Below are 10,795 nucleotides of genomic sequence, written 5' to 3'. Positions count from 1 at the left end.
TGTGTGTGTGTGTGTGTGTGTGTGTTCTTCTTTGTGTAATACTTTTCATAACAATTTTTGTTTCTACTTTCTCATTGCTTCTGCTCAACAGCCACTGTTAAGTGACTGTTCTTAATTTACACTGCAAGTTAGTGGTAGAGCCAGTGATAGAGTCTGGATCTATCTGGTTCATTTATCTGTGTGCTAGAACACTGCAATGTTTAGTAATGGGTATGATTGACAGTTATTCTCAGGTAAGGTTTTGAGCCAGCTTCAGAATGGTAGTGTTGACATTTCATGTACTTATAGATAAGGAGAGCATGCGGGAGAAGGAGAAGCTGGAAACCGAGCTGGCCACTGCCCGTTCTACCAACGAGGACCAAAGAAGACACATTGAAATCCGAGACCAGGCCCTGAGCAATGCCCAGGCCAAGGTGGTAAAGCTGGAGGAAGAGGTATGTGTAGTATCCTCAGGTAGCCGAAGTGGAGGAACTGGAAGATCAAGGGCACTGGGGGCTCCCCATTTTGGTGAACTGGCAGTTGTACAGTCCTCCAACAGAAAGGTCCCCCCTGCTACTTCTAGTTATAGTTGTGCTGATTTGTGTGGCTTTTGATTTCTCTTCTCTGCAAGTTCTTTCCTTTTGCTCCAGAATGCAAAACCACCAAAGTCAAGGAGCAGTTTCCATTTGCTCATTCATATAGTAAGCTAACACCTTCCACCCAAGTTCTTACTATGCACCTAGCCCTACTTTAGGCTTGTGACTTGTAACAATAATTTTATTTTATTATTATTTTACTACTGACCTGGTGCAAGAAATTTGTGCACATTAAAAGGGAATTAATTAGAGGAAATATTTTTAATATTGCTTTTTGCCCTTTCTCTATAATAGAAGTGTCAGAGATGAAAGAAAATTAGTAAAATGTATATGAAAATCTTCCTCCTGTCAAAGTCTGGGGCACGCCCAGGAACCAGAGTCAAGTCCTTGCCCACCCACGTGTGCCTCAAAATTGTGCGAAACCCAGACCCAGCCGGCCACCCCCGTCACATTGGGCTAGATCCAGTCCCACACTTGTCAAGCCACCAGGCGGGGGGCGCAGCCTCAGGTCCCCTGACCCTGCCCAGTGCCATGCAGCCTCAGGCCCCTACTGATTGCTCATTAAGGCTCATTTCAGGAACTCAGCCTCTGCTGTGGGCGCAGCCATCTTGTGTTACAGAATTCCTGCCTCCTCTGTGGGCACAGCCAGTTTTGTTATGGTGTGACAGTCAATTTGAATATTTCCTCTTTACTAGATAAGATAATTTATATATCTATAAATCATATATCTAAATCATATCTATAAATATTATATATGTATATATATATATATATCATATATAATCTATAATAATAAGGGCATAATATGCTAATTAGTCCAGATGTCCTTCCGGATGTCCTTCCAGATGAAGCTGGGGCTGTGAGGGAAGCCTGGGTCCCGGGTGCTGGAGGGAAGCCGGTGCTGGCAGCTGGGGGAAGGAAGGCCTACTCTTGCACAAATTTCGTGCATCAGGCCTCTAGGAGATATATATGAATTCCTGCCCTTACAGCGCTTTATTTTGGAAGAGTTAGAAAACGATTTCAAATAATTTAAAGTACTCCTAGAATCTTGAAATCGGAATGGTTCTTGTCTCCCCAAGCTTAGTGGGATGTTTGTCCCATCAGGTAAAAAATGAATCTTAATGGATCTGCTGCTTGTAATTGGACTTATTATGCAGATTTATTTTAAGATAAAAACAATCTGGGGTGTTTCCAATAGGATGAGACCCACGGACAGTTTACATTTTATGGTGGGCCAAAATTTGAGTCCTTGCTCTTACTGGCTAGGTTCTGATTAGTCTTCATGTAGATGTTACTAGATCTCCACACTAAGCTGTGTTCCTGTGAAATAGAGGGAACTTTGCTGCTGGTTTGTCATTAATTGATCTTGGATGTCAATTGTCATTGTATTGGAGTACAGTGGGGCCTTGACTTACAAGTTTAATTCGTTCCGTGACGGAGCTTGTAACTCAAATTACTTGTATGTCAAATCAAAAAGTGAACGAGTGAGACACGTGATGCTGGGCTGATGTTGTGGCATTCACTGTGACGTTCGCTGTGCCAACTAGCAGTAGGGTATCTGAAGCTGGCTTGTAGCCCGAATTTTAGCTCACAACTCAAAGCAAAAAATCGACTGAGAGATGGCTCATATCTCGAAAAACTCACAAGTCGGGACACTCGTAAGTCAAGGCCCCACTGTACTACTAACTCTTAGATGTTTTGCACTTGTGGGAGTTGGTATGTTCCAGCAAAATATTAGTGCTAAAGTACAACTTTGTAAAGAAAATTTCACTTCTCACTGACTTATCTATTCTAAAATTAAATTGTTTTTTAAAAATATATTTTTATTGATTTCAGAGAGAGGGAGAGAGATAGAAACTTCAATGATGAGAGAAAATCATCATTGGCTGCCTTCTGCATGTCCCTCCCCCCCTGTGCCCCCGGGATCAAGCCCACAACCCCGCGCATATGCTCTGACTGGGAACTGAGCCGTGGACCCCTGATTCATAGGTAGATGCTCAACCACTGAGCCACACTGGTCAGGCTAAAATTAAATTGTTTTAAGAGAAAATGTAGCCTCCATTAAAATTAGCTGAAAGCTTTATAAACTTGAAACCAAAGTATTTCGTGAAGAAGCCCTCAGACACTGAAACACAGCTTTCTAACTATTTTAAGTGAGATATCTTTCCTACCTTCATTCATTACCTGTTCTTCTCCCTCTCAGTAAGAATGGTTCTAGTTCCTAGAGATCTGATTTACAGGTATACTTTGCTTCCTTTCTTGGGTATTAAAATGCTTGTGGGAGCTGGATTGTGGGTTTATACTTTTTCAGTAGGTAATACCGCCTAACCTATGATGTCCTTGAACCTGAATTGATTAACTATTAAACTTCAGGTTGTATAAAATTAGGCTAATGTCCTGCTTCATGAGTTGTCTACATCAGAAATACCACTAAGATGCTTTATTGTAAATGAGGAATACTTTATTTTTCTGGTGTCCAAGTCTAAGGAGCTTAGCACAGCCTTTAGCCTTTTGCTACACTTCATATATACCCTTCCTCCCACTTCTTGCAAGGAAATCACAGAGTAAATTACAGGATGAGGATAAGACTGTATCCTTTTAAAGAAGGGAAAACTGAGAGCCTGCTGAGAAGAACTAGCTTGCTCGTGGTCACATGGCAAGTCTTGGGTAGAGCCAGGAATAAAACTGGAATCTCATGACTCTTCATTCCCTAGACCCTGCTGCCTTTCTCCCTGTCTGAATCATCCTTTGGTTCCACTCCCAAAAAGAAAATGTGGGCGCTTGTTCAGATTTAGTAACTTCTTCATCTTTTAATTTAAAATAATTGCTTTACCCATTGGGCCCCTCTTTTTCAGCAGACTATGAGAAGCTCATCCACACTGCTCTGAAGTTGGGGTGTACAAAAAAACCTTGCTCTGCCCCTCCAGGAAGGGTGTACATCTAGCTGGAGATAAATGGGGACAAAGATTCTGCAAGCATCTTAGTTTGCAGTGTCTGAAGGCTCGGTGGTAACTGGTTATTAATTATGAAAGTAATATACATGTATGGGGAGCATGTTGATATGTAGTTCCCACTGGGCAGCCCTCACTGAAACAGTTGCCTGAAATATATTTTTGCTTGCAAACTTCTGAGGCTTTCCTAGTCATTCGTTCCAGAGGTTTTTAGTTGTTTTCCAGGGCCCTGCCCCCAAATACATGGATTTACAGTTTATAATTTAAAGGAGAAGTCCTACATATTGGGCTAGGATTAAATGATGGCATCTAGTGGCCAGATATCTCAAATGAGCTAATTAATTATTGTTAATTTTTTAGTCCTAAGCTCACTTATACTTTTTCATGGGGCCTAGATGTTGGGAAAATATGAGTTGCTGTTGCTAAAGGAGGTGGAACATTTGATGCGGAGAGCAGGCTGGGAACCTTTTCCCTGACAGAATCCAGAGGTGGAGGCCATGTAATGTCTCCTAGACTCTCAAATGAGACCACCTCTAGCACACAGAGAAGCTTGAAATCACATCTCAGGGAACATACAATGATTCTTATTTTCCTTTTTGTTTTAGCAGCCTATCAGAGCAAGATTTGCACATAGGTGGTGTTAGTCCTAGCTCCTCTATAATATGCAAAGGAAAACATCTCTTCCCTTATCCTCAAATACAGAAATTGATCATTGAAGTTTTGCTTTTCTGCTGTGACTCAACCCCCATTAGGCCTTGTTCTTCTTGGGGTAAAAGTTTTAAGTATGGAACATTAGGGAGATATTTAAGGTGAATAGGTAGCTCTGGAACTAATCTAGTAAGGAATCCTTATTGTGATTCTTTAACAAAATTAGTAAATATTTCAAAATCAAGAAGGGTATCATGAATAGAAAATGTATTCCTATCTCTGAGATGGCTCAAGTAAGGTCATGTTTGAAGACAGAGTGATATGTCAGATGCCTACCTATGTCTCATACAAACAAATAATTTGGATTTTTCCTTAGAAGTTCTTCCAAAAAAAACTTAGTCTACTTAGTAAATGAGAAATAGGGAAATTTACCCAAATTAAGCCTTTTGTCTAAGAAATATTTTGTTAGACTACTAAGTACAAGGTCACTCAGGTAATAATTTTGCACTGCATCAAGATGGTCAGATCAATATATATGTTGAATCATTATATCATACACCTAAAACTAATATAATGTTACATGTCTATTATATCTCAACTAGAGGCCAGGTGCACAAAATTTGTGCATGGATGGGGGGTCCCCTCAGCCCAGCTTGCACCCTCTCCAATCTGGGACCCCTTGGGGGATGTCCGATCCCCAGTCCAGCCTGTTCACCTCTTACTGTCCCCCCCTGCTGGCCCAGTCACCCCTCACTCCCCCCCTCCAGCCTGGTTGCCCCCAACTGCCCCACCCACTGGCCTTGCCATCTCTTACTGCCCTTTCTACCAGCCTGGTCACCCCACACAGCCTGCTATTCAGTTGTGTGGTCGTCCATCACTAACCCTCCTGCTGGCTTGGTCACCCCACACAGCCTGCTTTTTCAGTCGTTTGGTCGTCCCTAACTAACCCCTTGCCAGCCAGGTCACTCCACCCAGCCTGCTGTTCAGTCATTTGGTCGTCCCCCACTAACCCTGCTGCTGGCCTGGTCATAAGCAGCCATCTTGTGAGGGTGTGGGGGCCAATTTGCATATCACCTCTTTATTATATAGGATTTTAAAAACATGATCAGGGAAAGATCATGACTACTTTTATGTTCTGAGGACCCTTGCATGCATTTATATCTTTCTCTCTACAAAGTCATCATTTAGATCCTTTTCCTGAAATCCATTCCACCTTTCTAATCCCATTAAGTCTCTTCCCCATGATACTCTATTCACTGTGTTTTAAGCTCTACACAAAAATGGTGCCTCGGGCTTACAGGAAACTTTCTCTCGCAATCACAGCTTCCTCTGCATTTCAGCACAGATTCTCTCATGGACCCTCCTCTGCTGGCATGGAAGGAGTATCTTGCCAGGAAGGGGTTAGCACTCTAGCTAAAGAGCTGATCTTTTCTTTTTGTGAGTCACTATTCTCCAGGTCTTGCCACAATCTTCAGCCTTTGCAGCAGGCAGCCAGCCGAGGCAAAAGGTGCCTTTCCATCCTTGCCCTTATCTTTCAGGACACGTAGGTGCTATTAAAGTGGCAGCTCATTAAACTCTAAGTCAAAAGAACTTTGTGTTCTACAGCAACCATGGTATTCTCCCATTCATAGAGACCTTCCCCTGCCCCCACTAATTGGACCTCACTGGAGGGTTTCGACAGATGCCTGGCATATTCACTCAGAAGGCTCAAGACAGCCCAGGCTTCTGGCTGGTTGCTGTCTTATGATCCAGAGCTGAGCCACCACTTGGGTAATTGTTTTAGGGATGGTGGGAAAGAGGCACTGGCAAGATCAAAGAGGGAAGATGCTGCGGGTGGGCTGCTTACTGAGCAAAGTGCATAGGAAGAAACAGAGTGGAATGTGGGAGGGCTGGCAGAAAGATCCAGTGAGTCTTGTTCCTTAACTTTAGGCGAGAATGACAGCCACAGAGATTCAGGAAAAAGGGGTCCAAATGTTAACCTTTACTGAACTGCAATGCCTGGTTATGATTCAGACAGCACAGTGATAGCTCTTAGTAGCAGTGCATTTTCCAGAGCCCTTTTGACACTCCACTTGATTCACCAAACTAAATCCATATTGTTTCACTACATTTCCACCATTAACTATTTATGGCTAATATTTTCTATTATTTCCAGATCTCTTGCCACTTACTTGATTTATCTTTTTTGGTTTTAGCGATGCATAATTTCCTGCTATCATACCATTCCACACAGTGCCATAACGAGTCTCCTCGTTTCTCCGTATTAAAAGAGGATGTTATAGGCATAGACATTTATATGTCTAACCCAAAATACTTTTCAAACAATAAGATTTTATTGGTGTAGGTAAAACTCATACAATGGTTTTAATGGATTCTAAATGCAGGTGGAATATCCAAGGGTATGCATTATGTATGCATTGAGGGTGTTGATAGGAATTCAGATAAAGTATATAACGTTCCGATGAATTTTTGAATTACATGAAGGACATTTCATCTAAGGATGAAATTTCCCATATTTATGGCAGCATATTTTCTTTGAAATAGGTCTTGCTTCAGCCAATATGTTAAGAAATTATGTCCCCACCCCAAATAGAGATGGATTGACTTCTCAGAGCTTGATTTTCTCAGTTTTTCTTGATGATTTTGGCTTTTGAAATTCCCAAATTTGAAGCCCTTTGTATCTTTTGCCTCTTTAACAGAATGAATTTCATTCCCTTGGTAGAAAGTTTCTAGAGATGGTTTCTACTCTTTAATTCTTTTAATATCCACCAGTGGACCACAGTCTTTTGGCAATGGACAGAGGGAGCTTGCTAATACCAGGGTAGTATTTCCAAATTGCTTCAGAGGGAACTCTTACTTGGAACCAGGGACTCCTGGGTAAGGCTAAATTAAATAAAATAGAAATCACTGAAAGTTCATGGAGTAGCATATAACTAGTTGTATAAAGTTCATAGAGTAGCATATGACTTGTTGTATAAATGTCAGTTGTCATATTTGTGATACAATGAGTGTTTGGAGTGTGTAGGCAATAGACGGGAAGATGAAAATCAGACATAATGAATTATGTTCTCTGTGCCACTGGACTTAGTTCTGTGTTATTAGTCTCAATGTCCTTTAGCCAATGGAATGTTTGTATATGTTGGTGTTCATTCAGCTAGTAATAATAGTCCACCCCCTCTACCTATCCATCTGTATATTTCTTCATGATTTATTAAGACTTTTTTTTAGAGAAGTTGTAGGTTCACAGCAAAATTAAGGGGAAAGTACAGAGATTTTCCATATTCCCACTGCTTCCCACACATGGATAGCCTCCACCATTGTCAACATTCCCCATCAGAGCAGTACATTTGTTACAATTGAATCTATTTGACACATCACAATCACCCAAAGTTCATAGTTTACATTATGGTTCATCTTGGAGTTGTACATTCTATGGGCTTGAACAAATTCAGGGGTGGGCAAAAGTAGGTCTACAGTTGTTCGTATGGAAAATAAGACAATATTTAACAAATAATAATACAAGAATAAACTATTTTGCATACTCACAACTTCTAACCTACTTTTGCCCACCCCTGTTTATAATGACATATATCTATCAATATGGCATCATACATGGTTTTTTTCAATGCCCTAAAAATCCTCTGTGTTCTACCTGTTTATTTCTACTCCCAATACACTTTTTAACATTTTGAAAATATTTCCAAATATATTATTGTATCCCACTTTACAAATATTTCAAGTTTTATCTTCTTTAGACAAATTAGGAAATTAAAGTGGACACAGATCATACAGTTAGTGATAAATCTAGTAGAAAACCCAGATCTCTTAATTCCAAATATCCCACCCTAATTTTTGTCCACTGATGAATAAATGGAGAAGGTTAATGATTAATCACTTCCTTGCAAATAGCGGAGGCAAATGGGTAGCTTTAGGGGACCTAGAAGTAATTTAGTACATAGCCATCCTTTAAAAATTAAATTTGAAAGACATCCATAGTTGTTGGGAGGAGGGAAAGATGCCATCACATGGTACTCATTTGTAGGGATCAGATTTTCCTGAGTCAGAAGGGGGTTAAGAGATTTGCCAAATGCTTGGGAATGGGTTCAAATTGTTTCAGAAGTGCAATGGAAAAGTATGATTGATTGAGCTCAAGAATATTTGTTCTATTCTTCAATAGGTTGCTTTCCTGCTGTTCTTTCTCCCAGTTTTCCCCTTTAAAAACTTATCTCATAACAAGAATTATTTGAAACTCTTATCTTGACTTGCCAAGCACAATAAATATATTTAACAATGTGTGTTTATTGTTTGTATAGTTGCAGTTAACTAAGCTATGCTATGGTCATATTTGTTTTTGTACTTGATGGTTATTTAATATTAACTGGTCACCAAGAGTATAGTGAACAATGAATTAGAAATGGAAGGGCCCTACCCTTAAGTAGCTTATGAAATACTGCCCTCAAATGGAGCAGGGACTTCGTCTTGTTTCCCATTGGGTCACTACTGCTCTCAGATGTAAAATAGGGCCTGGCATGTGATAAGCATTCAGTAAATATCTGTTGAATGAATAAATGAATATATACATGAATGAAATCTTATCGAATGATTGCTAATAGAGTACACATAATGGATCAGAGGCTCTAGGGAAGAGTAACAGTCAGGGTCAGGTAGGATTATTCAAGGAAGAACTGGGGAGTTTATTGATATGTAAGGAAAGATGAAGAAGTGATCAGACTGATATAAAAGTTGATCACTTGCATTGTAAGCCTGGATGAATTTTAAGGCAGTAGCAGCCTAGAATATTGATAAAGACATTTTTAAGAGCCATACTTAGGCTGGGCAGGAGACAATTTGACAGTAGACTGTGGGTGAATTGAAAAGCATTAAATGGTTTGAGATATAGATGAGAGAGAAGAGCTCTTATCTAAAGAAATAAGAGAGGAGGTGTAAAAGTGCATTGGATATAGTAGGAACCTAATCAATACTGCTTGAATGGCTATGCTAGTAGTAGATTGCTTTTGTTCTTAAATAAAGCAGTTTTATAATGCACTACTTGGGGATGTCTGTTATAGCAACTATATGTAGGATGGACTGATTGTGTGTGTTTGTGTGTGTGGACATGTGTGCTTGTATGCAGATGGGAGAAGGTAACTGCAAATAAGGAGCTATGTTAGATTATTATAATTTAGCTGTGAAATAAGGGCTTAAACTATATAAGCTATAGAAATATAAAGAAATAAAAGAATCTGAGAGATAATAGTTAGAATTAAGACATAGTGATAGGACATGTTAGACAAAGGAAAATGAGAGTAGCAATTCCAAAATTTTGAGACTGGAAAAATAGGATAAGTAATGATAATGACTGAACTATCCAAAGGAAAGCATTTTGGGTGAAGATGAAAGCAGTCTGGGGCTTATTAAGTGTCAGAGTGAGAAATCTTGCAGAGGTCTGTGATGAAAGAGAGCATGATAACCTTAAAAATAGGCATATAAGTAGCTGTTGAAAGTGCGGCATGAAGGAGATTTCCAGTAGTGCCGAGGTGTAGAGCAAAGTTTCTCAAGTTCAGTGTTGTTGACATTTGGTGCCAGATAATTCTTTGGTGGTAGTGATGGAGGAGCTGCCCTGTGCGCTGTGGGATATTTAGCAACATTACTGGCTTCTACTCATGAGGTGCCAGTAGCAACCTACCCCCAGCTGTAACTACCCAAAATGTCTCTACACATTGCTAAATGTTCCTGGGGGGGGGCGGGATCATCCCCAGATAAGAAGCGCTGGTATAGAGGCAAAAGAATAAACTACCATAGATTGGACCTTGGGGTATAGCAGAAGGTGGGGGTTGGGTTTAGAAGGGAAGGTGAGTCTAAATGATTAAGACAGAAAACAAGAGTGATTTAAGGAATCATATTAGGAGAACATAGAATTAGGAAAAGCAAGGGAAAGGGGACTTTGACAGCTTTTTGAAAATTGGCATTTGGTAAGAAAACGTGAACGGATGGGATGATTTCTTCCATTTGCTGACTATCTGAAGGGAATTTGGTTTAAACGATGGGTTTAAATGATGGGCTTCTAGGGACTCATGGGTACTCATCTCTAGACTGGAGTCCCTACCTTGGCTTTGGAAACCTTCCAAATGGACTTTTACTTCCTTGAACACTGAAAATATAGAAAAATAAATCATCTAAGATCCTATGGAGACTACACACATTTATGTTCTGTCTCTGGCGTGCATGTACATGCACACAAACTAAGGCAGGACTTTTGCTTTTATCTCCAAGAATGTTCCTGTAAGGAATTCTAGGATCTTATTTTGCCTAACCCTTTTACTTATTTGTCAGTGTTGAAGGTGAAAAGGGGAAGCTTAGAATCATAAAATATTTGTGAATTAAAAGATAATTAGAGAACATCTGAGAGCATCTGTCTAGCCCAGTATTGTTGTTTTAACCTCATAAGACCTAGTGCACAGGGTGTTCCTAAGAGATAAAATGATATATCCAATGGTACTGAGGGGAGAAATACCATGGGATCCTCAGGAATCTTTTTTTGTTTGTTTATTAATCCTCACCTGGGGATTTTTTTTCTAATTGCTTTTTAGAGAGAGTGGAAGAAGAGAGGGGGAGGGAGGG

The 10,795-nt window shown here is 40.1% G+C and overlaps 1 protein-coding gene across 3 annotated transcripts in view; it reads left to right on the top strand.

Moving 5' to 3' along the window:
- AMOT (angiomotin) overlaps positions 1-10,795 on the top strand; it is a 65,776-nt gene that overhangs the window by 37,725 nt on the left and 17,256 nt on the right. For all 3 annotated transcript variants that reach the window (XM_006774023.1, XM_006774022.1, XM_006774024.1), the window contains one exon: positions 289-434. In XM_006774023.1, coding sequence (XP_006774086.1) covers positions 289-434 — 146 coding nt within the window. The remainder of the gene's footprint in view (positions 1-288; positions 435-10,795) is intronic.

This window comes from Myotis davidii, unplaced genomic scaffold (assembly GCF_000327345.1).
Source record: "Myotis davidii unplaced genomic scaffold, ASM32734v1 scaffold406, whole genome shotgun sequence".
Taxonomy (NCBI): domain Eukaryota; kingdom Metazoa; phylum Chordata; class Mammalia; order Chiroptera; family Vespertilionidae; genus Myotis; species Myotis davidii.
This window is presented reverse-complemented; position numbering and strand designations above follow the sequence as displayed.